This window comes from Tachysurus fulvidraco, chromosome 1 (genome assembly GCF_022655615.1).
Source record: "Tachysurus fulvidraco isolate hzauxx_2018 chromosome 1, HZAU_PFXX_2.0, whole genome shotgun sequence".
Taxonomy (NCBI): Eukaryota; Metazoa; Chordata; class Actinopteri; order Siluriformes; family Bagridae; genus Tachysurus; species Tachysurus fulvidraco.
Window position 1 is genome coordinate 21,170,322 of NC_062518.1, and position 27,961 is coordinate 21,198,282.

At 39.5% G+C, this 27,961-nt stretch overlaps 1 protein-coding gene across 1 annotated transcript in view; it reads left to right on the forward strand.

The window, feature by feature from the left end:
• Window positions 1-27,961, forward strand: part of clstn2a (calsyntenin 2a) — a 69,549-nt gene that overhangs the window by 28,591 nt on the left and 12,997 nt on the right. Inside the window, exons 2-8 of the mRNA XM_027148708.2 lie at window positions 5,789-5,911; window positions 15,538-15,736; window positions 16,052-16,260; window positions 18,576-18,725; window positions 21,679-21,864; window positions 23,093-23,350; window positions 24,512-24,633. Of these exons, the coding sequence (XP_027004509.1) occupies window positions 5,789-5,911; window positions 15,538-15,736; window positions 16,052-16,260; window positions 18,576-18,725; window positions 21,679-21,864; window positions 23,093-23,350; window positions 24,512-24,633 (1,247 nt within the window). The remainder of the gene's footprint in view (window positions 1-5,788; window positions 5,912-15,537; window positions 15,737-16,051; window positions 16,261-18,575; window positions 18,726-21,678; window positions 21,865-23,092; window positions 23,351-24,511; window positions 24,634-27,961) is intronic.

The following is a 27,961-nucleotide window of genomic DNA, read 5'->3' on the forward strand; positions in this document are numbered from 1 at the left end:
ATCAATCCTGTCCTGGATTGAGTCTACAGTATACAAATACATCTGTTATTGACACAATGCCAAGATGCGTAATAAAACCAATTACGGTACTTGTCAACAATAAGCCTTAGCTGAATCTTTAAACCATGTTTAAAAATGATCAGGGAGCGTACAGTATGAAAGCTCATGTTCAGCAAGAGAGTCCTCTTTGTAACTGAATTACCAGCCTTCCTTGGATGGAGGACGCTATGTCTAAATCAGTGTCTTGGTTTTTTTAACTTGTTTAACCTTAGCTTCTGGAGCATATGATATCAGCCTCAGTCATCTGGCATGTACTGCTAGAGGCATAGATAGAAATGTGCATGTATATAGTACAACAGATTTTCTGCATCCAAGAAAGGCTAATTAAGCAAAGCAGAAGACTTGAGCTGTAGAAGCAGATAGAAAATCCGTGCCAGGTATTTCAGAGTATGGTCTAAAACATCTCAGGTTATGTACTATATGTTACCTGTTTCCATGAAAGTTTAAATTAGACACTGTGTCAAGACTGACACTTTGGGAATGCTTCCACGACACCAATTCAGTTGGCTAACAAGAGATTAGGTGACAGAAAAGGGCATGTCCAGGAGACCATAAAAGGGTATTTACATCATGGAATCCACAGATTGTAATTGTCTGAAGGAAGAGAGTTCAGACATGCCTGAAGTGTGCGAGCGCAGTGCAAAATCTCATTTCTTTTCCCAGGGAACAGGACTACATAGAGAACCTGAGAAATTCTGTTTTTAAAAGGAACTCAATGCTGCTTCATGGCATCGGGTCCATAAATACCAATGTTGCCACACCAAGGAAGAATGTAGGCAGTGTAGGACTGGCACAGACATTTGCTCAGTACAAACAGGACTACATCAACAATCAATAAAAGACTTGGGATCCTTGGATTGACTCCAAATCCAAACTGAAAAGTCTGATAAATATGTTTGGAGAGGACCATTCTGCCATAGCATATACTTCATGAAAGGGTACACCCCTGGAAAGAACCCTGAAAGATGCTACACTCCTACAATCCTAGGGGCAAAGCCATTCCACATGCCTCTTGCACAGATCAATAACATTTGTAACCCAATGCGAATGGATTGGTGATCAAAGATACAGGTGAAGAAAGTGCCTTTTTCAGGCACTCCCTTTTTCTGAATCACCAGAGATGGCAGGGTTGGCAGAAACACTCCCTGAGGGCATCAAGGGAGGTTGGATACACAATGTAATAGTGTACTTAAACCCGCCCTCAGTGGAGGTGATCATGTTGCTCAGATCAATCCTCCACTTTGACTGCTGAGTTTGTTAACCATCCATCCCCTTGTGAACAGCCACACTGGAATTCTGCTCCTCCCTGTGGGAGCTAGGGGATGCAGTGAAGAATCAACTCCCTGAACAACACTGATTGTCACTTAGTCTTCTCATAACTGTCGAAGATTATGTTCACTGTGTCATCAAACAGGTCAGGAGGTAAAATGGGGTGTTCAGGAGAAAGGCTTTGGCCTTCTCTTTTATCGCCATAAAGGTGATCCACAAATGCCTCTTCATGGACAATAGTGCAGGCAATTTGCTTAGTACCACAGACTTCACTTACTGCCTGGGGATCTAATCCCTTGCCCTGATCCATGTTTTTGAGTAGATAAACAGAACAGCTATAGTCTGCAGGGACGCACTAGTTTGCCTCGCAGTAGCTTTACTGTCCAAGCTAGATGCATACAGTACACTCTGCATGGCTTGGACAGCAAAGCCAGCTTCCTCCATGCTGATGTGGAGGAAAGGGAGTGATATCTTCCAAGTGTTTCTTTTGCCCATACCCATGTTCTCAAGCCCCACATCTCGATTGGTTTGAGGCTGCAAGGGGTATGCACACAAGCCAAGTAAGGATATCTTCAAGCTCTCAAAACCTTATTGTGGAGATCAGGGAGCAAAGGGAGATTTCGGTTGTGCTCGACCAGAGGTGGGAATCAGTCATCTACCTTTGAACTAATGAGCTAAGTATTACTTCCTGCTCCTTTGGGCAATATAAATTAAGCTTGGTCACAAAATCAAGCAGCTCCTCAAATACATTGGATTTCGGGGGACACTGCAGCACACATCTCTTCAACTGTTTGCTAGCCATTTTATCAAGAAATCAACAATGTACACCAAATAGACAGACAATCCAAACAGTCAGACAAATGGCTTCCCGAAGACAAAGAAGTTCAGGATTCAGTAATGTGGATGCCATTTTATGGTTTGACACGCCTTGGTACATCACCTGACCTCTCATTTGTCAACAGAATTTGCGCATTTCTACATATACTTTAGACACCGTCTTCAACACCATGAGGCAACATTGAGTTTCCTCGAAAGGAAACTGTATTTAAAACCTAATCTCAGAGCATTTAAATGGGAAATTGTGTAACGTTGCCTTAATGTTCTAATTTCGATTACATTCCATCTATTCTATGGGTGATGACTACTGGTAAATAGTTTTATAACCATGTGCAGTCTTATTGAAACAAATAGCTCAGACATTGCATTGTGCATTCCAGCCACAGACAGCTTAAAGACTCGTCTACTATGCTTAATTAAAATCTCTACAAATCCTGTCATTAATGAGAATGAAAGACATGCACCGTAATAGACTTTAAACACCTTTTTATGTATAAGCCCTTCAAGCGTTGAAAATCCTCTCAGTTTACAAGAAACAAGAACATGCTTCACTTGACTCAGATTTAACTATTAGATCTTGATACCAAATTCACATATAATTTCAATCCATTCTGGTGAGAGGAAAACTTTTTAAAACTTTCCAGCATTTAGCGGATGCCCTTATCCAGAACGACCTACGTGATCTTATGTTTTTATACAACTGAGGGTTAAGGGCCTTGCATAGGGGCCCAACATTAGCAGCTTGGTGGACGTGGGATTAAACTCACAACCTTCCGATTGGTATCCCAACACCTTAACCACTAGGCTATCACACACCCACAACCTTTATAAGGTTTGCTTTATAAGATCTTTTGGCTAAATAAACAGCATTCAGGTCTATTCATCCATTCATTCATTTTCTACCGCTTATCCAAACTTCTCGGGTCACGGGGAGCCTGTGCCTATCTCAGGCGTCATCGGGCATCGAGGCAGGATACACCCTGGACAGAGTGCCAACCCATCACAGGGCACACACACTCTCTCATTCACTCACACAATCACACACTATGGACAATTTTCCAGAGATGCCAATCAACCTACCATGCATGTCTTTGAACTGGGGGAGGAAACTGGAGTACCCGGAGGAAACCCCCGAGGCATGGGGAGAACATGCAAACTCCACACACACACACAATGCGGAGGTGGGAATCGAACCCCCAACCCTGGAGGTGTGAGGCAAATGTGCTAGCCAATAAGCCACCATGACCCCTGGTCTATTCAGTGTCTTTTTAAAAGATACATGATGTTTTACCTGTTCCTTCGTCACAAGCAGTGACATCAGGTTTTTGGAAATCACAGATTGGCAGAAAACCTTGAAAAAGGCTATACTGGGATTATTTTGCTCTGCTTCAAGAGCGGAACGAGAAGGCACTATATTATGTACTGTAAGCCTAAGAGTAATCCATGTAGCGAGAGCTGAGTCAGGTTTTTCCTCTGGAAGGTAGTTTTTTCATAAACCATTATGTAGTGAAACACCTCTTCACTTAATTATATGATGGAGTTATGCATGTGCAGTGACGCTTCAATACCATTTTTGTACGCATTGATATTCAGACCTCAGACACTGACATTTATGTTTGGACTGTAAAAAACACTGAACCAACTATGGAATGCCATATGAGGATAAGATTAAATACAAAAATATGTCACTATTAATTTATTAACAGAATCATCACTTTAAATCTGCAGAATCTTTCCCCCCACATACAGTATAGGACATCCGATAAATAGTCTCCTATGAGCAGTTATAAATACAGAAATACAATACTGTATTATAAATACGTGTGACAGCAGTGAAAAAAGCCCCTTTTTTCAAAATACATTTTCTATTTCTGTTTCAGGATTAAAGGCTAGGTGTTGTGTTTAAAGTCAGATTGTTAGTCATTGATTAAAATGATTTACTAAAAAAGTATTATGTTGTGACTATAATGCTAAGTACTTTTGATTCGGCCTCGTTTCCCATTCAAAAATATTACTATATGAGTATTCTGCTACGTACAAAGCCAAACCCTTGTTTACCTTCTGCAGTCACATGCCATGACAGATCGTCAGTCATTAAGATATAATTATAAGGGGATGTCGATTATCATGAAAGGAAGCTTTCTGCATCCAAGAGTTATATAAAAAAAAAAGGATTAAAGCAACCAATTGCTAATGTTAAAGTCAGGTTAAAAGCCTGTTTTATATGTCCATTATTGTGGTATTTTGTTGGCTCATAGCAGAATGTATGGCTCTGGAGTGGATAAAAGCAGACCTTCTATTGCATTAGCCTCCATTAGAGTGCATTAACGCTGTAAAATGTATAATGTAATTATCTCCCAGGTAATAACTGAGACATTATCGAGAATGGGAGAGAAATTGAGAGAGGAAGAGAGAGTGGGCAGTGAGTGTTTAATGGAATATACACTCTTCAAAGTACATACAGATTATATGCACCTGAATTATTGTCATGTGCTTTCAATTTGGTGAGAAACCAGCTATTATGCAGGTGAATACTCGGTGGTTCTTTCAATAAACTGTATATATACAATAGTCACTATCAGGTCAAGGTGGCTGATTATGCGTAGGATAAATGATTTTTTTTTTATGCTTGTTTGCAACATTTAATTACGTTACAGTTAATTATGGTTTGCGAATGCTTTATATTTACACAAAAAGTGTTGATTACATTTAATTAAGATGACTACATGTAATGTTTGTTTACAGTAAATGAAGTATAGTCCTTCTGACCAATTGTCACACAAAATTGAGAGTATATGAACAAATCCATTAACTATGAGTTGTGGGAGCTGAATATTTTCCCAAAGAGTAACTGTGCAACTAAGGTTCTAATTTATATACCATGTATTGTTGCCTACATGGACTCTTCTGCAGCACAATGGATTTGAAATGAGAACTGTACTAGCCTTTTGCCACATGTTCCCCTTTTCGCATCACAGTTTCTCTGCCAATAGAAGCCATGTGCTTGTGTTTGGGTTTCTGATTTAGTCCTAACTTGTTTCTTGAGAGCACCTGCTCTGTGTTATCCTAAAGATTACCTTGTCTATGTTTACCTAGCTGTTCCTCAGGTTCATTGCGAAACATCGTTTTCGCCTAGTGTCTTAGTGCCTAGTGTCGTTTACTATTTTTTAGTTTTGACCCTCTACTGTTTTTACTATCTTACATTATGGATAACTGCAGTTTATTGTTGTATATCAGTTCTCCAATTGGATGTCTGATAATGATTCAGGGGTTGCCCTTGGGGTTATGAAGGTATTCTTTACTGTCCCTGTAAACCATGTGTAAGCACTAGAGTCAGTGTGTAAAACCTCATTAACCCCTTAAAATATTTACCCCTAGTAAAATATGTCGATGTGAATTGCTTCTAATTCTAATTGCTAGATTATAAAATAGCACATGATCCAGCGCTCCATCTGTCAACTGTCAAAAAAGTAATATATAAAAAAGGTCTTTTTCTTTCCTTTTAGTGAAGACAACAAGAATTATATCAGATAATTGTAAAAAAAAAAAAAAATAAAATAAAAAATCTTTGGGCTTCACTGTAAGTTGACTCTGACTCTATTCTTTTGTATTTCTGTTTCAGTGAACAAACACAAACCATGGATTGAGACTTCCTATCATGGAGTGATTACTGAGAACATGGACACTGTATTGTTGGACCCTCCTCTAGTAGCCTTGGACAAAGATGCTCCCATCCCTTATGCAGGTACATACTAGCCGACTCATGAAATATCTTTTCATTCTTTTGTGTCTTGGCCATGTGTCTTTATGAAATGTAGTTTTCTGATTATAGAGATTTAGAGGCACATTTTTTAACCATATCTTGACTGATGCTCTGACCTCAGTATTATTTCAGAATATTTTTTGTTCCTGACATGCTGATTACACTGGTGATGCATGTTTATACTCCTACTGACCTTGGAAATGGTAGAAAAAGAAATAAGCCTAGAACAGTCTGGTTATTCATTTCACAGACAAGTGTAAGAGGGGTTCAGCTGGAAGTCATGTGAAGGAAAAAAAAAAACTTAATTATATTTGTGCGTGGTGTCAGGTAAGTATCTGTATGTGCCAGCTGGAGAGTAATTTATCAGTAGTGATCATATTATATTTATACAAAGAGGTGAACAAGGTACTGTGACAGTGTTTTACAGCTTATTAAATATCAAGGGATAGAATTATTATGCTTTCTGACAACCAGGAAATTCTGACTAGAAAACCTATTATCACACAGTATTAGTCCTGATAAGAATCAGACATTTTGCTTTGCCGCTCAGCAAGAATAACGTAGGTTATGAAACGAATACAGTGCATTTGATAGAGTCCATGATCTTTGTTCCATGAGATTCAGTTTATTTTCTCTTTAAAAGCTTGCTGACAGACCAGGATGCTTAAATAGACATCAGCAATACTTTGAACAAAATACCAGTACTTTGCATTGCATTTAATTTCTTGCCTTTTTTCTATGCTTGAGTATTTGTAAAATCAGCATAGCATTACAAATGTTCTTCATTAAGGACTTTTATTTCTATTGATTCTGATAGCTGTACAAAAACAATACGAAACCTTTGATAATTCTTTCTTCTCTTTCTATAAATGGATGAATAATTGCCTGAAAGGAAGAATAAAGATGAAAGAATCGTCTTCAGTGTTTTTTGTATCTAGATAAAATGGCACTTTAGAGAATCCATGACCCTGCTACACAAATGTTCGAGTCTGTTGCAGACCTCTATATGTTGTATACATTGTGAGATTGACTGTAATAACACACAAAAAAACTATGCATTTTTCCACCCACTTCCACAGATGACCTTGACCGATCCCTCCCACTTCCAAAATCTTGACCAGTTTCACTACCTCACGCAATCTTGACTTTTGTGTTTTCAAACCTCTTTTGAAAACACTTTTGGCCACTCCAACAGACACGTTTGAACAATCCCAACCTCACTTGAAATCCCTTTTGCCCAATACTATCCACTTCTACAGACACTGCTGACCAATTACAACCTCTCTTGAAACCCCTTTTGACCAATCACACCCACTCCCAAAGACACTCTTCACCAAAACCCTTTTTGCAGATACCCATGACCTTGTAGTCATCCTCAGTATTATCTAATGACAATAGTTGGTCTGTTATCCCAGCAGAACCAGAATAATGTACTTTATACAGATGTATGTCTTGGAGTCTACCCCAAGCCACATGAGAGTATTTTGTTGATGATGGCAACATGCGTTTAAACTCCCTTTGGCATCAATGGACTTTGGGTCAATTTTGTTTGACAGCCTGAAAAATAATTGTGGGGAGGTAAGAATGGGACAGTTTTGTGTTTATGCAATTATGCCCTATGTTTTCATGTCATCAAATTAATTAATAAGGTGCCATATTGACATCCATTATGTAAGAGCCTCCTTCAGGGTGAAGACATATGCCTGAAGAACTAGTCACATTAGTGTCATCTTAATTATTCAGTTGTGATTTTGCAAAATGCAGTGTATGTTAAAAAAGAGTGTCTGTTAGTTTTCTCTCCTGTATATGTATATTCCCTACACACACACTTGATGATGCTTATCCAGACATGTACAGTACCTGTGCAACTAAACCTGAACTGATACTGGAATTGGTTGGGAAAATCACACTTTTCAATGATGTTAAGAATTTACACACTGACACTAAAGAGTTAATTAAAACATGAGCAGGGACTATTTTTCTGTTACTGAAAGTGTTTTGCATAAAAGTGTTCTATTTTTTTCCCACCAAAGTTGCTAGTAATTTAAAGGTGTTTTAAGGTATTTAAAAATGTGTAATCCTTCCTACTGACTCACTACTCAGTTACAGTAATTAAACCTAAATGACGATCCTGAATGTTTCTTAATTAATGAAACATGAACATGAAGATTCTTCACAAAATCCCAAAATAAACTCTACCGAACATTTAAGAATGAAAATGTCTCAATGCATCATTTTAAATGCCTTAATGATATATGATAATGCCATATCTTCTATATTTAATCTATTTATACATGTACACTGTTCTGAGTAAGTAGAGATAGAAAGTTCTATTAAAAATAAAATAAAAATCAAGAAAACACTAAAGACTAAACTACTTTGAAAGGCATGTCAATCCTTTACGACCTGGATTTAAATGAAGATAGACAGAACAGGTTGGCTGAGATTCCCCCAATGAAGGCGTCTCCTGACGCATCATTAAGTCTAACATCCCTTACTTCCATTTGCAGCCCACTAAGTATTCTTATCTTGAAACATTTCCTTTAAATCTCTTGTTGAACTCTTTTCTCAAACTTCACCCTTGAATTTCTTAAGCTAACTGACAGCAAAAGCTTGGAGATTGGAGCTGAAAATCCTAGATGAATGAGTGTAGAAGCATGCTCAGTGCAGACGATTCCAGACAGACACACCGTTTAATTTGCTTACTGTAAATTTGCATGAATTAGCTGGTGTACAGGTATTCCTATTAAATTGGCCAGTGAATGTATATTAAAGGCAGGGTCTCCGATTTTTGAGAAATGCTTCAGAAAACTGTTTCGGGCCGAATAATAAACAAAAATCAAAACAAACATGTAGCCAATGAGCAGAAAGGGGCGGGGCTTGTCAATATGGACGGAGAGAGTGTTCAGTGCGCATGTGTGACAGAATAGCAGAAAGCGGTTTTAACATCGACATGGAGGATAAAAACAAAGAAAGAAAGCGAAGAAAGGCTTACGATAAGGCAAGAAGTAGGACGTGTTAATATAGGATCAGCTTTCCAGCACTGGAGAGAACTGAAGGAGCAGGAAGTTGGCCACATATTCACAGATTGGAGTTTCCCGAGTCAATAACTCCTGAGCTAAACGCTGTTACTACACAAATAACACCTCTTTTCTTTCGTAGTAATGCAGAGAGGCAGCTACAACCGTGTTATGTAGAGAGGCAGCTACAACCGCGTTTTGTGTAGTAACAGCGTTTAGCTCAGGAGTTATTGACTCGGGAAACTCAAACCTGTGAATATGTGGCCGACTTTACTTAAGACGCCGAGGCACTTTTTTCCTTCTCGATAGGTGAGTAACGTTGGTTTTGCTTTGTTAAACATTCCCTCTAGCGTCAAGTGGCAGGTATCGTTCATAGTTTGTTTTTTGTTCGCTACTTTTTTGTCACTTTTGTCGTTGTGCGCTGTCATTGCTAGGATCATTAATGGCTTAGAAGTCAGATTAGCAAAGGAAACAAACTAGTTCTAGTCGCGTACACTCGGGTTCCAAAGATCTCTTCTACTACCTTCCAGGTTTTACTTTTTTTCCATTATGTCTTGGTAAACATTTAAAAAGAGGTCTTATATATAACAAGGGAACATGAAACCACTGTTATAAGTTTCCATTCCATTTCTGTTCATTAAATATGAAATGGGAATTAATAGAGGGGAATTGAAGAAGGAAAAACCCTGACAGATGACACCTGCCATAGCACTGGAATGAGAAATCATTTGCACTAATTATTTGGATTTGTTGCTTAACAGCATGAGAACATAAATGAATTGTCACCTGTCACTTTGTCAATCGCTAATCTAAATGTAGGGTAATATATAAAGTTTCTAGGAAAACAGGGCATTTTCTAAAAAAAAAAAGAAAAGAAAAAACATTCCTTCATCAGATATGCATTTGCAACAGCTTCTGAGGCTGTAGGAGGTGAAACAGCATATAGATGCCTGGCAGGTGACACGAAGTGATGGGCTAGCTCACATAGAGTCCATTGAACCAAGGTGCTATGAACATGCTAGAACTTAATTACAAGTAGGAGGGTAAAAGCTGAATTCAGTCTGCTCTTTTCTGTCAGCATTTGAATGGGCTGGTCGTTGTCCTGACAAGCCAATTAAATCCATATTTGCATATCTCCCTCAGCCCATTCAGATGGTTCAAGGGAGCATAAAATGAGCTAAAATACATTGTAAAGCCTGTGTCCATCAAAACCTGTTCAAGCTATTTCCCTCCACCTCATCATGAAATCTAGATAACAGAAAAAATAACGGTCAGTCTGTTAATCTAATGTACACACAATATCCACAGATGAAGTAATCTGGCTAGAGTGCAAGGTCCCCATCCATTTGGGGTCCATCCAACATGTCTACTCAGGGACAGCTGGCAAAGTACCAGTGATCTTTCTGTCCTGCATGTGATCAATGGAACAATACATGCTGCTGGTCACTTCCTGCTGGTCAGTATGTTCTTATCTCACAGCAGGGCTCCACACACCCCTGTACATCTTTGACACCACAGTGCTCCCCCACAGAGATGATTAAGTCTCTCCGATTTCACACTGCTTCCCAGTGGACACTTCTTGCTGAGATGAGGACACATCTTTGTGGAATTTGAAGTCTTGGTGAAGGCTGATCAAACCCTCTTCATTCTAGCTGGTCCAATGGAGCGACCACTGCAGTGAGCGATTCAAGCATCCTGCCTGAAATCATTTGGCAAGCACAAAAGTATCTGTTAGAGTGACAGAGTGGCTAGCAATCTCAATGAATCCAGCTTTATGATTTTGAGCATGCAACTATACTGTATACAGTAAGCTACCACTTGTTCTGCATTATTTGAAGGGTATTCTTTAAAAAGTCTGACAGTGTTATGAGATTCTTCACGATAAATATGTAGAAATATCCATCAAAGTAGCATTCTTGGCTATATTTTTTACCCCCCAAATAATATAGAAGTTTTCCTTTATGTGTCCATAAAGAAGTGAATGTACTAGCAATTTTGCAAATAATACCGGTGTTAGAAAATCATACAGTATAAAGTACTCATCCATTAAAGTAAGGATGTGATACTGCACAGCACACTTTATGGACAAAAATCGTTGTGGACAAAAGGCATTGACCCATTAATTTTGACAGCAGAAAGAGGCAATAATTACACATTTCAAGCACTTCTTTAAGCTTTGACAGATGGCTCCCCATAATTTTATCCACTGTTCTGTCAATTATTTACAATGCCTTTCATACACTTGCTTCTTCCTCAGTCCGCCCACTTGGACCTTCATAATACATGTGGAATGTGAAGAACCTTTTGTGCACACTGCTAATCTCAGAGACTCATGAATTGTTGACATTGCGCTAGTCGTTTAGTAAAAGTGCTATGTTTGCCATACTTTTGTTTAGTCTCTCTCACTCACACATTTTCTAACACTTATCCGAAATACCTCGGGTCACGGGGAGCCTGTGACTGTCTCAGGCGTCATCGGGCATCAAGGCAGGATACACCCTGGACGGAGTGCCAACACATCACCGGGCACACACACTCATTCACTCACACAAAACGGACATTTTTCCAGAGATGCCAATCAACCTACCATGCATGTTTTTGGACCGGGGGAGGAAACCGGAGTACCCGGAGGAAACCCCCGAGGCACGGGGAGAACGTGCAAACTCCACACACAAGGCGGAGGTGGGAATCGAACCCCCAACCCTGGAGGTGTTAGCAAATGTGCTAACCACTAAGCCACCGTGCCCCCTAAACTTTCGTTTAACTAAATTTAATCAAAAAATGATTATAGTTTATTATTACAAGTAGGGAGTATATTGATGTCTGTGCAGGATTAGAATATTTACTGCTATGCAACATGGTGTTCAGCCAGCCCAAGTCAGCAGCAAGGCATGAAACTGGGCTTCTTAGTGATGCAACAGAAAAGCTCCCACATCCACATGATGCCACATCCACCCAGGTCCAGGAACCAAGGGAGCCCCCTTTGTCAGTCACAGCAATATTATCTAATCTTGGGCATCTTTGGCATCTTTTTCACATGTATGTGAAAAAAGGTACATAGTACTTTTTATTCCACATCAATGGTCTCTGAGGACATGCCTGATTTATCCTTTATGCTTCCTGGATGGTAGCTTTCACATGATGGGTAGAGCCAGATGGTGGGTGATAGCTGATGGGTGAATGGATCATGGATGTACGACTTCCTTTATATCAACCTCCTTTCCTTTATTTCACTCTACTCCCTTTCTCCAGCCCACTTCCCTGCATGATTTCCACCCACTTGATTTACTTCCTTTGAGTAAAGGCGAGAGCAAATATTCTATGTAAACATACTATATTTTAACCTATTGCCTTGACCTTTCTTGCTTCACGCCTCTGTCCTTTATCCTCCAGACCAGTTTTCATTGTGCCCTTTAAGCTCTGCCTTTCCAATGACCTTTGAGTATGTCGCATATGAGAGGAAACAAGGAAACAGTTAAAAGACCCCACCAATATGATTGACTATATATATATATACTTTCTTCCTGAAAACATTTTATTTAGCTCTATGTTGGCTGATACTCAGAGCTGCTATAATCAACTATAAACACCTAGTGAAGATATTTATGTTTAAGGTGTTATAGCTTTGTAAAGCATCTTTAATAGAGAGCACAAGGGCAGCCAACCAGAGCATGCAGAGCAGTATCAGCAAGCATGCTCATTAAAATGAATGCTAGGTACCTTGAATTGCTCCTTTAGTCACAAGCAAATTGTAGTTGAGTGCAAGTGAGTGAGGGGAAAGGAAGCGTGTGTGAACTGTGGAAGTGCTCTCATGCATTACGGTTTCTCTGCACGCTTACTTCACTTGTCCACGCTTGTGAACAACGGGTGCGATTCAAGGCACTTTGCAGATAGCCGAAAAAGCAATCAACACTGTTATGTATTACATGTTTAAAGTCGTGTAACAACAAACGCTTATTATAATAATATGTCTTAGCATGTATCCAATTGATAACGGGTTATAATCCATTTTTATAACTTGTTGCCAGATATAACATACTCTATTAATCAAGAGAAAGCCTTATGCAAAACAGGCAATAATGCCAAATTGCTCTACAGCGTTTCGTTTTGTTTAGTGAAGCATAATATCAAAATGCCCAATGATGCAATTACCCCATCGGCCAATCGTGCGGCGGCAGCACATAGCATCAAATCATGCAGATACAAAATTTATCAACACAATACAACACGAACGTATAAACACAATACAACAAAATGGATATGTCATTGATGGAAATGTCATTGTATTGGGTTGTTTCCAGAGGTTTCCAGAGGTTTATTAAGGTTTTGCGTCATGTAATTCAAAATTGTACTCTTTATTTTTAAATGAGACTTAAGAATATTCCCTTTTCATTTTTGATTAGGATCGCTGCTAAGCACAGTCTAGAGGACATGTTTGGGCAAGTGTTGTATGCTGTTGTATTTATTTGTACTGTTTCTATTGCTGAAAAAATAGATTAAAGGCTATTACAGGACTGGATGATCTTGACAATGCTCCTGATTTTACAGCACCATTGGATATAGAACAGCCATGGGCTATCGACTGAGAAAAGGATTAAGAAAGAGACACAAAAGCAGAAGGTCTGTAGTGCAGTGGAGGTGCATTTGAAGCCATTTGGGTTTGAGATCAAAATATATATATACTGTATATATGAAACAATGAACCAGATTTCATTTCCAGATATTTACATCTAGATACAGCCTTGACAAATCTTGTTATTTTGCCATAGATTCCTACTGTTGCCATCTGCCTTCTGTGGTCAACCACTGTGACTTTTATTGTCTCTATATCTTGGTTTAAATTAGGGAACGAATTCTATCCTTGGGCTTGGATCGATCTCACAAAAGAGCTACTGTAGCACAAACTACTGAATATGGTAATGATAGAAAAGAGTAAAAAGATAGAATGCATCATTCGCCACACACCCTTATCCACAGCAGCTTACATTTATCTCACTTATACAGCTGAGCAATTGAGGGTTAAGGGCCTTTCTCTGGGGCCCAGGACTGGTAGTTTGGTGGCCCTGGGATTCAATCTCAGAACTTTCCAATCAGTAACCACGAGCTACCAAAAAAAGCTTCTTGACATGACTTGTACATTTTGTATGCATGGGCTTTGTAGCTTTGCATGGGACTGTAAAACCATAGAGCAGGCAGAGTGACTATGGCACCAAGATGCACAGGTGGTGGTTGTGGGATGTAAGGGACAATGTTTTGATGGGAAAAACACCCATTAGTCCTGGCATTCGAGAGGGTTTTACTATGACACGTACCACCTTCTTAAACATGGTTACAGAAACGTACACACCTTTATGGTAACGGTGTTCCCTAATGGCAACGGCTACTGTCAGCGGGATAATGCACCCTGCCACAGTGCTCAGGACTGTCTCGAGAATTCACAGCTTCATAGATGCCCTACCTCAACAGGATCTGCTGTTAATGTCTTGGTTCCAGAGACCACATACAGCACACAGAGACCGACACTGTACACAATATTAGGCAGGTGGTTTTCAATTTAAGTCTGATTGGTGTATGCAGAGTGGGGGCACGGTGGCTTAGTGGTTAGCACTTTTGCCTCACACCTTCAGGGTTGGGGGTTCGATTCCCACCTCCGCCTTGTGTGTGTGGAGTTTGCATGTTCTCCCCGTGCCTCGGGGGTTTCCTCCGGGTACCCCCCCCGGTCCAAAGACATGCATGGTAGGTTGATTGGCATCTCTGGAAAATTGTCCGTAGTGTGTGAGTGTGTGAATGAATGAGAGTGTGTGTGCGTCCTGCGATGGGTTGGCACTCCGTCCAGGGTGTATCCTGCCTTGATGCCCGATGACGCCTGAGATAGGCACAGGCTCCCCGTGACCCGAGAAGTTCGGATAAGCGGTAGAAAATGAACGAATGAATGAATGAATGAATGAATGAATGAATGAATGAATGAATGGTGTATGCAGATAGACAAACAATCAGACACACACTTACACCTGAACTTTGTCTCATATCCTTGAAAAGATATGCTAAAGAAGCAATGATGTGAAACCCTTTGTTAAATTTTCTAAGTTTGCTGGCAGATATCTTATGGCTTTGTGGTCAGGCCTTCTCTATGGTATAGACAAAACTAAATGAATTCTCTCGAGAGGTATGCTTTTATCTCTGCACAGGGTAGATGAAAGAGACAAGTAAACACCCATAACTTGCCATAATTATATTGTGCACAAGGACAAATAATTCCCACTGTGCTCTCAGTAATTGAAGCTCTTATAATTGAATTCAACTCGGCCAAAAACTGTAAGGCGCCAGTTAACAATGTGCCACTGAGATAAGAATCTACAATATTTAGGTCAGTAATTTTGCAGTACCCTATTCAACATTCCAGCTTTCAGATTCTACATCCACAATAAAGAAATCCGTGAATAGGCAATTATTCTCGCTCACCCGGCAAGAACAGTAAAAGAAAATCAACATAAAATCCCTGCATACAGTTATTTAAGCACGAACAACCTTCTTTGTTAAAGTTTGATTTGATGAAACTCATTAAACCTGTTGTTTTTACTGTTTCAGGAGAGATTTGTGCTTTTAAGATCCATGGGCGGGACACTCCTTTCAAGGCAGTGGTATTAAACAAGACATCGGGGGAAGGAGTATTGAAAGCATCTGGTCCCATTGATTGTGAGCAACAAAAGGAGTTCACCTTCATCATCCAGGCTTACGACTGCGGGGCGGACGACTCGGGAACACACAGTTGGAAAAAGAGCCACAAGTGCGTAGATGTTATATGTCATCTGGATGGATCGTTGCATTAGCTTATACATATGCTATTTTTCATCAGTGAATCGAAGTGAAGTACAAATTTATCAGTGTTTGTATAAGCGAGCATGCTGAGTGCCGAGATACTAAGCAGTTGTAAGAAGTGACAAATTAGTGATTTGTGAGTAGTTATGTATATAATCTGTCCCTGCTGTTTTTTTTATTGAGTTCACATTTGTGTTAAAAATGTCAGTGCGATATTATCTCGATTTACCACGTCTCTGCACTCCTCTCCATTATTCCTTCCTTGTTTTATTCTGTGCATTAGAGCAGTGGTCCACATCCAGGTCGAGGACGTGAACGAGTTCTCTCCTTTTTTCCATGAGCCGGTGTACCAGGCCACAGTGACAGAGGGGAAGATTTATGACAGCATTGTGCAAGTGGAGGCCTGGGACCAGGATTGCTCAGCCCAGTACAGCCAGATCTGCAACTATGAGATCATTACGCAAAACACACCTTTCGCTATTGACCGCAATGGTGAGGCTGGCTTCTCTCTCTCTCTCTCTCTCTCTCTCTCTCTTTTACTCTCTTTCTCACACTCACACACACAAAGATAAATGAGCACAATAAAGACTAGGCTCTCTGCCTTACCCCTACCTTCTGCTTCTCTGCACAATCCACAAAGCATGGATATAAAAAGACACATGAAATTCTTACTTCCTGTCAGCTCATAATTTAACTCTGTGTCCTTTCTATGTAGAGTAAATAAGAATCGATCCCATTTCGTAGACAGCGTATGTGATATAACAATATAGGCGAAGCAAAGTGTAATGTTGGACATGGTCTATTCCTGTAAGCATGAAAGAACAAAGTGAGTTCACTCTCCAGGTGTTACATGAGTTAATCAGGAACAATATGTGTGATAGACAAGAGAAAAGCCTATTTCATTTCCCTGGCCATATGTTACACTCACATACACGCATACATAATCACAACAAGCAAAAGAAGATGTCAAGAATGATTTAGCTTTAATTTACATCCTTGACATCATTTCAATGGTGTCTCTCTTTGAATGTCTCAATGCCTTCGTCGGTGTTTAGGACAGGGCAGCTTGTAGTCAGACCTTCCTTCTTCTCTATCACATGAAGATGCATCACGAATTCTGAAACCTTTTGGTATGAATGTTATTTAAGGTTGAAATAAATTTCGAATTAGAATATGAACAGAGCTATCACTATTTGGTAATGGTTGTACTCATTAGCTATGGAGCAGATGGTGGGCAGCAGATGGTGATTTACAGGTGAATATGTTCCCTTTGTAATGAAGACCACCCGCTCACAGCCTCACTACATGCACTTACTGGGTGTATATAGTATGATGAATATGCTTTTTTTTGTGGTTCAGCTAAACATGTGCGCATGATATGCATGTTGTTTTCTTTTTGTATGCATGTACACGCAAGCTGAGACCTAACAAAAGTGACATATGATGCAGCATTTGCATACGGCCATCTCGCCCTTTATTTGTTTTGTCTTGTCTATGTTGGACCATATGAGCTGAGATACAAGTAACTTTTCCAAGCCTCATCTTATCCATTCTGCCACTGTGAGTGTTTGAATACATTACCAATACTTTTATATGAATACAGCACAGTGGTAAGCACTGAGCTGGCTTTTCCTTGTCCTTATTGCTTGCCTTATTCCCATACTCCTCATGATGTCTATTTTCGTGCGACCCATAGTTTTTCCAAAGGCCACGCATTCCAATTCATATCTTTCTCGATATATTATTATTCTTGACTCCATGAAGTCTAGCCACGCTGTTACTTCAGTGTTTGTCAGACATTGTTATTCTTGCCAGTCTTTTTTATTAATCCATGTCAAAGTGTACAGTATTGTGTCCTATTGAGGATGATGGGATTGATAAGAGAAGCTGTAGTGGCAATCCCTCTAGGCTTGGTGGAAATGCTGGCCTTTGGAATGTGATTATCAGCCTATGGCTAAGCCTCAAATTACACACCCAATGGTACTTTCTTGTCTCATTCTCATGTGAGAGGGAAATAGAGCTTGCTGGCTGGATATTCTAGGCATTTGTAGCAAACAGAGTCAGGCCCTGCAGAGTTACAGTAGGTAGTCACAACTGATGCTGGTTCTTTGCTTCTGTGATTGGTGCACATTCCACCGTCTAATGAATTAACCTATTTGGGTAATACTAGCTTTCGGTTTACTGCTAGATAGTGAAACGTTACTATATACATTATATGTGTACACTGCATCAGAGCACCTAAGATTGCCTCTTTCTGGAGTCTTAAATTGATTGATTCCAGCTTAGGACGTACCAAAAAAATGTCCTTGTGTACTATGAAAAATATTAAGACGGATGTATTTTTGCTTGATAAGCTCACCTTGTATGTTTTGGTGGCCATTGTGGATTTCTGTCCTAGTTCATGTCATCCAGTTTTGCAAATCAGTTGATGAGACGCCATCATTTCACACAGCTAAGCCTTCCTTGATGTTCTCCAATATGTCCCAGAAGAAATAAATGGCAGGCACCTTTCTCTAAGCACAGACAGGCAATCACTATCCAATCTTCTGTCCTTATAGGCAGTTTGGATACATAAGTTGTTTTGTGATTACAGGATTCCTGTCAGAGTTCCTTGGTAGTGACAACCCAGTGAGAGGGTTTAAAAAATGGCTCTTTGTCAGTGAGAGTTATTGCACATATGTCACTTTGTTATATTGTCTCTTAGACATACACGCAAAAAAAGTATACAGATGCCTTCAATAGAACCACTGTTTTAATTGATTGATCTAATTTTGCCTTACCCGCTTTTATGTTTCTCCTTCCTGAAGGCAATATTCGAAACACGGAACATTTAAGTTATGACAAGCAGCAATACTACGAGATCATGGTGAGCGCATATGACTGTGGCCAAAAGAGGGCAAAAGAGAGTGTGCTTGTCCAAATCCACATCAAACCTATGTGCAAACCTGGCTGGCAAGGTAAATATGATGCTCCTTTTCTTACTACTAACACCTCAGAATGTTGTACTATGATTTCTCGATCACTATTACTGATACCGTTTACCATAACACATTTTAATTTGTAATTCTGTTGTTAATTAAGTTATTAGAGTAACTGTATGGCATACTGAAACCTTATCCAGGGAAAAAAATGTGTTTTCAAATGTGTTACCATTTTTTTCCAGTGCATTTATTTTCCGGAGCCAACACTGTTGCACTGTGCTAAATCGGTAGATAATCCCACTGTCTCGAAAGTTTAGCAAAGCGAATTTAAGAAGCTTTTCTAATTCTCTCAAATGCCAGCTACCATTCTTGCATGTAGAGCTTGGACACTGAATCAGAGGGGAGGGGGGTGAATTAACATGTCCAGCTTTTTCTTGTAAATGTCTTTGCCTTTTGTGAAATTTTACTGAATACCTACGTAAGACTGTGCACTTGTTTTTTTCACGATTGTGGCTAATAAGTGCAGGCAAATGCAATACATGGTCTTCAGTCACTGTTCTTAAATACCTAGGCTTGTATTACCAAAGGTTCTGCCTTTATAAAAGAATAAGATAAAAATTTTTTTTTTTTTTTTTTTTTTTTTAACTCTGTGACTGGAATAAAAGGAAGAACATTTGGCTAGAATGTATTTTGCCTCAGCCAACTAAGTTTAGGCAAGTTTTTAAATGTAATGCAAATGTATTCCACACTAAACAAAGCAAACCAAGCTGTGTTTCCCCTTCATATCACACAATTAAATCATTTTAAATGCACGTCTTGCTCTTGTAGGTTGCTTTTCCAAAAGCTTGTTATGATGAAAGCCGAATTTGTTTTTATATAGAGCAATTAGAAAGCTGCCACCAGATCCCCCCCCGCCGCCACCACCATAACACCCTCACCCCAAACCCTATCAGTTCATCAAGGTAAATCATTGTCTGGAAAGAATATTCTCATATTACCTGGAGAAAGAAATGGTTTTGATCATCCTGCAAAACAACAGCTTCCTCCTGGCACAACACAAAAGGTCACCCTCAAGCAGATTAATTAGAAATATTCTAAAAGCAAACTAGCTGCTTCTCACACAATGTTCAAGTTCGGTTTGAAAGTGCAAATCAATTTTAGGAAGGTCTATCTCTTCCGTGCATTCCATTGACCCCAGCCTATCCTCCTTTTGCCTTATGCATGATAGTTCCTTAAATATGTTTTGACAGGCTCTGACCAGGAGCTAGGCTCAGTCACTGGCTTGTAGATTGTGTGTCCTGCATTGTCATTCAATGTGAGGAGCTGAGGTGGAAGCATGGTGACTGGGGTGATGAGTCCAAGAAGGAGGCTAGAAAGAAAGAAAGAAATAAAGGAGGGTATTTCGCAGTCCAGCATGTCATGGTAGTGCAGGTCTGTAATTGGCCGACCTAGCTTTCTCTCCAGGGTCAATCCCCATGTGTCAGCACTGATCTATCTATCTATCTATCTATCTATAGCCTCCATCCCTTCACAGCCTCCTGCAGTCCACCCTGTCCATGCGGAGAGATTAACATTTCACTCGAGTTTAACATCCGGAAAAAGAAAGTGCCTCTGTTTGTCCAGTCTCCTCCTAATGTTTCTTATTGCAAATTAGTATTTCATCACACATATAAAATGAAACATACAAAATCCTAAATGTCTCATTCTTCCAAATAATTCTTCACAAGTCTACCAAAGAATTCAGTTGAATTATATCTGCAATTTTTTTATCGAATAAATTTAGAAACTTTATTAAGAGTCAAGGTATGTTTAAGATTTAAAGAGTAAAAGGAGTGGTACATCAGAAGAGACAGAACCTTAATCAGAGACGTTGCATATAAACAACAGGAACATTGTGCCGGTTATGGTTTAAAGATCTTGATTTATTTCATTAAATTGTGTGCATTAAATGGCGAAGCATTATTTAAAAAAAAAAGAAATAAAGTAAGCAATAGAACGTGCTGGATCAAGTGCTATTTTATAAGCTACTGTATTAAAGATTAAAGGTGAAACCTGTAATGTTATTTGTGCTATAACTATTTATGATGCAATGTATAGTCAATATTTCAGTACTATTAGATGTTTCTTTAAAAAAATTTGGATGCTTCTACTCAAAAAAAAAACCCTAGTAAACACATAAACTGCAAGTAAATGAATAAATACACTTTGTAATGTTTTTCTTTTGTCATCAGTATGTAATGAGGAAGAAACTAAAATTAGCAATTAGATTTTGCTCAACAGTCTGGTACAGATACTAACCGTAACTATTAGCTAGTTGGATGGCCTTCTTTTCTCCAGACCTTGAAAAGGTGTGGACCCACAGGGTTCCATTTTAACAAGCATCCCAGGACACTTTGTGGAGTAGTTACTGTTATTTCTATTAGTGTTTTTATGGATTTGGTCAAATATAAAAAAAAATGTTTGCTATTATTCCGAACAATCCAAACCCATCACACAACATTTTTTATTTAAAGCATGAGGCCTGTCCTCTCAGTCTTGTTTTATTTGAAGTGAAAATGCTAACCTCGGTTATTTATGAAGAACTATCTTTGGAGACAAACCAGGCGTCTATTTCTACATGCATACTATTGTCTTGCTATTATAAATCAGGGTCGTGTGGCTAAAAATGTGTCCAATGTAGACAGAAAAAAAATGTCTCGAGAGTGTCTTGAAACAATGCATGCAAAAGGAGAACGTTCATTTATGGCAAAAGAATAAAGAAAAGGAGAATGAGTCAGTCACTGTGCTAAAAAGGTGTTTGGTAATTTATGGGTGATTGGCATTTCTCAACATATACAACACTTCCAGTTACGTTTCAAGTATTATTTCAAACCTAAGGTCATCCATGCGGTATTTAGGTTAGATTGGCGCTACAGTATTAGCTTGATGGTGTGCACTTGCTGTTCTAGGAGTTCTAGTAAAGCTACATCGCATTTTCTTCTCTCTCCAGGATGGAGTAAGCAAGTGGACTATGAGCCTGGGACAGGCAGCAAGCAGCTGTTTCCAGTGATGCACCTCGAGACATGTGGCGGCCCCATGTCCTTAGTACAAGTCACAGTGCAGTTGCAGACTAGCCACATCGGGAAGGGCTGCGACAGAGAAACCTACTCTGAGAAATCGCTGCAGAAGCTCTGTGGTGAGTCATAAGGGAAAGAAACAAAATAAATGAATGAATGAATAAATAAATAAATAAATAAATAAATAGTTGCCTAGTTGTCTGTTTTTTTTTAGTTCTGGACAAAATAGAACATAAGCCAAGAATTATGGTATGCAAAACTGGGCACAGGGGGGCACGGTGGCTTAGTGGTTAGCACGTTCGCCTAACACCTCCAGGGTCGTGGTTTGATTCCCGCCTCCACCTTGTGTATGTGGGGTAGGCATGTTCTCTCCGTGCCTCGGGGGTTTTCTCTGGGTACTCCGGTTTCCTCCCCCAGTCCAAAGACTGTATGGTAGGTTTATTGGCATCTCTGGAAAAATTGTCCTTAGTGTGTGAGTGAATGAGAGTGTGTGCCCTACGATGGGCTGGCATTCCGTCCAGGGTGTAAAAAAAGCGGTAGAAAATGAATGAATGAATGAATGAATGAATGAATGAATGAATGAAAACTGGACACAAGGAAGAACCCTTGAGATACCTAAAAGTGAACCCATCAACGTATTAAATCACTAAAACAAGCATGAGTCTTGGGTATAAACTATTTTGGGACGGTTCACATTAGTTAACATGAACTTCAGCATTAATCCATTGCTTATCTTGGAAGTTTCTAAATGAATGTATCTCACCTCTATATAGCATGGAACTGATGTGTTTGTTTCGTTTTTTTTCCCCCAAATTGCTAATAACATACTCCAATGTATGCAATCAAATTGTCAAGTTGTGTGCCAGAACTCCTGATTCCTTCAGGAGTCTTTCACATTCGTTTTAGTAATTCTATAATCATGTCTTTTCTTCAATTTGCCCTGGCCATCGATTTTCTCTTCATTTGCTGCAACAGGAAATCAGTGGAATTGAACGTCTGTCGTTTTCATTTAAGAACCTTTCAGCCTGGCAATATGAAAACCTTAATAGTTTTAGGCAGGATTAAAAGAAGCAGGATGAGTTAAAGATTTGCACAATGTTTGAATGCCCAAAGGAAAATGGTTTGCAGATATATAGCCTACATATATTTCAGGAAATGGATTCTTATGATTTTTAACAGTTAGGCTTTACTGGTAATATGTGTGTGGTAACCTTGGAAACCCTTTAAATTAGAACCCTCTTGCTATACTAAAGCAAGTTCTAAGCTGATGTCTGCTGCTCAGTTCAGTTTGTGATTTCTCGTCACCTCATAAGGTAAAACCGTTCTGACTGTTGTTTTTTTCTGCAGGTGCAGCTTCAGGCAGTGTAGATCTTCTCCCTGCCCCGAGCACTTCAACAAATTGGACATCGTCACTGCTGACAGACAGCGGACGAGACAGTGACCTCGTCTTCCACTTCGATGGACACCAGGCTGCTAATATTCCAGAAATGGTGGTGCCTCAGAACCTCACTGAACAATTCACCATTGCCACATGGATGAAACATGGGCCGAGTCCTGGACTGAGAGGCGAGAAGGAGACGCTGTTATGCAACTCAGACAAGACAGGTATGAGTAAAAACACATCTGTTTACCACTGTCCTAAGAAAAGGTGAGAACACCTAATAAGCATTTATCAATAGTGAACTAAGGAATCAACCTTGTCACTGGTAAACTTTTTTTTTTTAAACCAAAGGCAAGCCATTGAATCTCCATGGAATTATAACTCAATGTTAATCTATTAAACAATTAACATCTTAAGTCACCTAGAAAACATGCATATGAGGGTCATTCTACTTAAAGGTGGGGTCTCAGATTTTTGAGAAATGCTTCAGAAAACTGAGTTGGGACGACAAACAAAACAAAAATCAAAACAAACGTGTAGCCAGTGAGAAGAAAGGGGCGTGTCTTGTCAATATGTCTTGAAAGGGTTTTAACATTGACATGGAGGATAAAAACAAAGAAAGCGAAGAAAGGCTTACAATAAGGCAAGAAGTAGGACGTGTTAATATAGGATCAGCTTTCTAGCGCTGGAGAGAACTGAAGGAGCAGGAAGTTGGCCACATATTCACAGGTTTGAGTTTCCCGAGACAATAACTCCTGAGCTAACTCCTGAGATGTTTACTCGGGGAACGCGAATCTGTGAATATGTGGCCGACTTTACTTAAGACGCAGAGGCGCTTTTTTCCTTCTCGATAGGTGAGTAACGTTGGTTTTGCTTTGTTACACAGAACTAATATATGCCTTTGCCTTTACATGATTATGCTTGTATGACATTTTTGCTTGTTTGTTTATCTGCAATCGTATTGTTCTTCCCTTCAGCTATGATAAAGACACATTTCTTTCCTTTAGTTGCCTGGGTTATGTATGTATGTGTGGGCGGAGCTATAAATACAGGGGTGGGACCCATTTGGGTTAGGGGCGTGTTTGTTTTGGTGATTTTATATGTCAACATTGGCTTTCAAACATCGGACCCTGTCTTTAATGCCTAAAGCTTTTTACATTCTGTTCAAATAATAGTCAATGAGATCTTTAAACTAACATTTATACTTACATTTAGGTCAACCTGAACAGAATTTCCAATCCATAGTACAGAGAAGGGTAGGATGTTACTGATGTTACTGAAATTGCTGTGGCATGCAGTACACGTTCGTTCATTATGATTCTGCAATTATTTATGCAAGATTTTTCTTTCATATCAATTTTTTCATCCATCATATATATTGGCAGAGATGAACAGACACCATTACTCACTGTATGTGCACAACTGTCGTCTGGTCTTCTTGCTGCGGAGGGACTTCACGCAGACGGACACATTCAGGCCAGCCGAGTTCCACTGGAAGTTAGAGCAGGTGAGAGACACTGATACACACTTCCTGCAAGTGTACAGAAACAGAGTGAGATATAGAATGGCTGTAGAAATCAAAAAATTAATATTTTGTTACCAGCTATGAGTGGATAAATGGGATTGCCACATATTTTAACCAGTAAGTTGAAAAACAGGAAAGCTGCCAGTTGCCTATGGTCCTCTGTGCATCAATGGGGCTAGTCAAATATTTATAATAGATTTGTAATTAGTAAGTTATTTTGGGTTGCACTGTGGGTAGTCAAGTCTCCCTGCATAAGTAATGGTGTTGAGGGTTGGCCCTGCTCAGGAGTCCAGAATGTATGGTATCCTTGAATCAGATCAGGTTTAAGAAACTTGCTCAAGAGCTCGCCAGTGGCAGCTTGGTGGTATTTCAACTTAAACTCTCAACCTTATGATAATTAATAACGCAAAATCTTAACCATACTCTCAATTGCTGATTGGAAACAGATGGAACACCCGTATGAGATGACTAATGACTATGTTTCTGCCATGACATCTATAATTTCTGAATCACTGTTTCAGACACATGTTCTCATTGCTTCAGATGTCTCCAGAGTAAACAGAGCTTCTTATGCGCTGCATTAATCACTTCACACGACGTGAAGACTCAGCATGTCCCAAAAATTTACAGTGTATGGATTTTTTAACTCAAGGGTCGAGAGTCAGGCTTTTAAATGAAACTGGTATAGAAATATGACTGATTACATAGGCAATGCAGCATCTGTTTCTCCAGCCACGAGAGTCTTCAGTTGTGTCAGAAACGGCATATTTCTCCCGTGTTAAATAACTGTGACAGTTTCCTTAGCCACAACAGTCTGCAAATGTGTCAGCAATTGCAAATTTCCTCTGGGTTAATTATCTGCCATTGAGAAATTGCATACAAGCAGAAAGGGTTTTGTATTTTCATAACAGCATGAACCATTCAATATGACAGCATGATCTATTCAATTCATTACAGGTCAAACAGAAATAAGTGTTAACACGTTTTTTTTTTAATCCAGTGAGATACACTGTCTTCAGTGAGCCAGTTCTGCCTTGTGTGGTTTTCAATTAGATAAAATAACTGCCAGAAAGGGGGGCACTGTGGCTTAGTGGTCAGCATGTTTGCCTCACACCTCCAGGGTCGGGGTTCGATTCCCGCCTCCGCCTTGTGTGTGTGGAGTTTGCATGTTCTCCCCGTGCAGTGTTTCCTCCCCCGGTCCAAAGACATGCTTGGTAAGTTGATTGGCATCTCTGGAAAAAATTGTCCGTAGTATATGAGTGTGTGTGTGCGCCCTGTGATGGGTTGGCACTTCGTCCAGGGTGTATCCTGCCTTGGTGCCTGATGACGCCTGAGATAGGCACAGGCTCCCCGTGACCCGAGTAGTTCGGATAAGCGGTAGAAAATGAATGAATGAATGAACTGCCAGAAAGCTGACTTACAGCAAGTAATAAACAAAGTACGAACTTGCCGCACAATATGACCACGAGTAGCCAAAGAGGTTTGAAGCCATTGATGGGCAAGTGTCAAATGGTCTCATCTTATACCAGAGCTTACACATGTATAATAGCACTGTCTGGCTTGTCACTTACTCTCGGGATAGTCCACACTATCAGTCATCCAGATAGAAGGAATACATAAACCCAAGGATGGCATTGTGATCCATTATCTCCAGTGGCGAAAACTTGGAACAATGGTGAATCTTCCCAGATTTGGTCAGCCTACCAATCTTCTCTGATATCACATCAACAACTCATCCAGGAAGTCACAAAAAAACACCCCATAGAAACATCTAAGGAACTGCAGCCCTCCTTTGCATTGGCTAATGTCATCATTTATGATTTCACCATTAGAAAGAGACTGGCACAAATGGTATCCATGGGACAGCTTCAAGGATATCTCATCTGTCATAAAAAAAAAAACCCTTCATGACTTGCAAGCATTTAGAATTGGTGTTGAAATGAAACTTCTTGAAAGACCTGTTACATCTGGCATAAAACTTACAGCATTCCACAATAGGGACATCATACTATCAGTCAAGCATGGTGGTAATGTGATGGTATGGGAATTCTTTGCTGCTTCAGCACTGGGTGACCTGCTTTAATAGACAGATCTAGTTTTGCTGTTTTTGTGCAACTTAAATCTGAGAGTATTACAGGATTTTTTGACCGTGGGTAATTAGCAGATCATGCCACTTCACATTTAACATAACAACACAATGTGGTGTTCCTATTATAAGGTTTATGGTAGCCTTTAAACCATGAGTGCCAGTGCCCTGCATATATTTTCTTGGACGTTGTGTTTTTTGACAAAATACATTTGTATCAGTAAGCTAATGTAACTACATGTTGCTTCATCGATTTCGTTATTGATGTTCTGCAGTCCTGCAAAAGTATAATGACCTAGAGGGTCTGATAAATATTTTCTACGGCTAATTGGTGTCTTTTGTTCGGTGTTGACTAAAAATAAGGGAGGCATGATGCAAATTATTTTGCTTTATAAGAAGTTGAGATGAAATGATGAAAAGTTATTATTCTAATGGAGAGTCACATAGTCATAATGGACATTCTGTTATAAAGAAAATCTTTGGAAAATGTAGATGCTGAAATCGTTTATACGTACGGATGTGATGGAGGGTAGAATTGGAGCTAAGTGTCCAGCTCATCACAGCTGACTTGTTTATGAGCAGCAATTAGCCCAGTGGAATTTGGCATTGATTCATTCAGATGATTGATTTGCCCTTCAACAAAAAGTATATAAAACTAAAACACACACAAATCTTCAACCATGACACTAAAGAGAACTTTTGTGGGTCTGAGGATTCTATGTGCTGTACATTAAATTTCCTTCAGCATTAGAAGATGCTGTAGTAAATGCCCCAATGGAGAATGCCGTTACAGTGTCAGCACAAATTAGGTACACATTGATTTGACTGGACACTTTGATTTAAAAAATCAGTAGATGTTACTGTGGGTGCTCTGCTGACACTGGTCAGTGATATCACATACCATTCAGTGAATTATCATTTTCGATTTGCTGTACTGAAGCAGCTGAAGTAAGGGATATTTTGGGTCTTTAACTTCCCAAAGTGCACAGAAACCACAACCCTCTAAACATTGAAGACTAGACAAACCTTGCCTTCTGTAATTTTTGCATCATTAATTATTTAAGGGCCTTTTTACACCTGGTCACTTCATGTGTTGTCTCTGATCCGATAGCTATCTGATTTGTTAAAACTGTTCCATTTACATCAGGCCACATAAATGCGTCTTGGCGAATCGGATATCGATCCGATCTTTCCACTATCACCCAAAATGCAAATATATTTTAC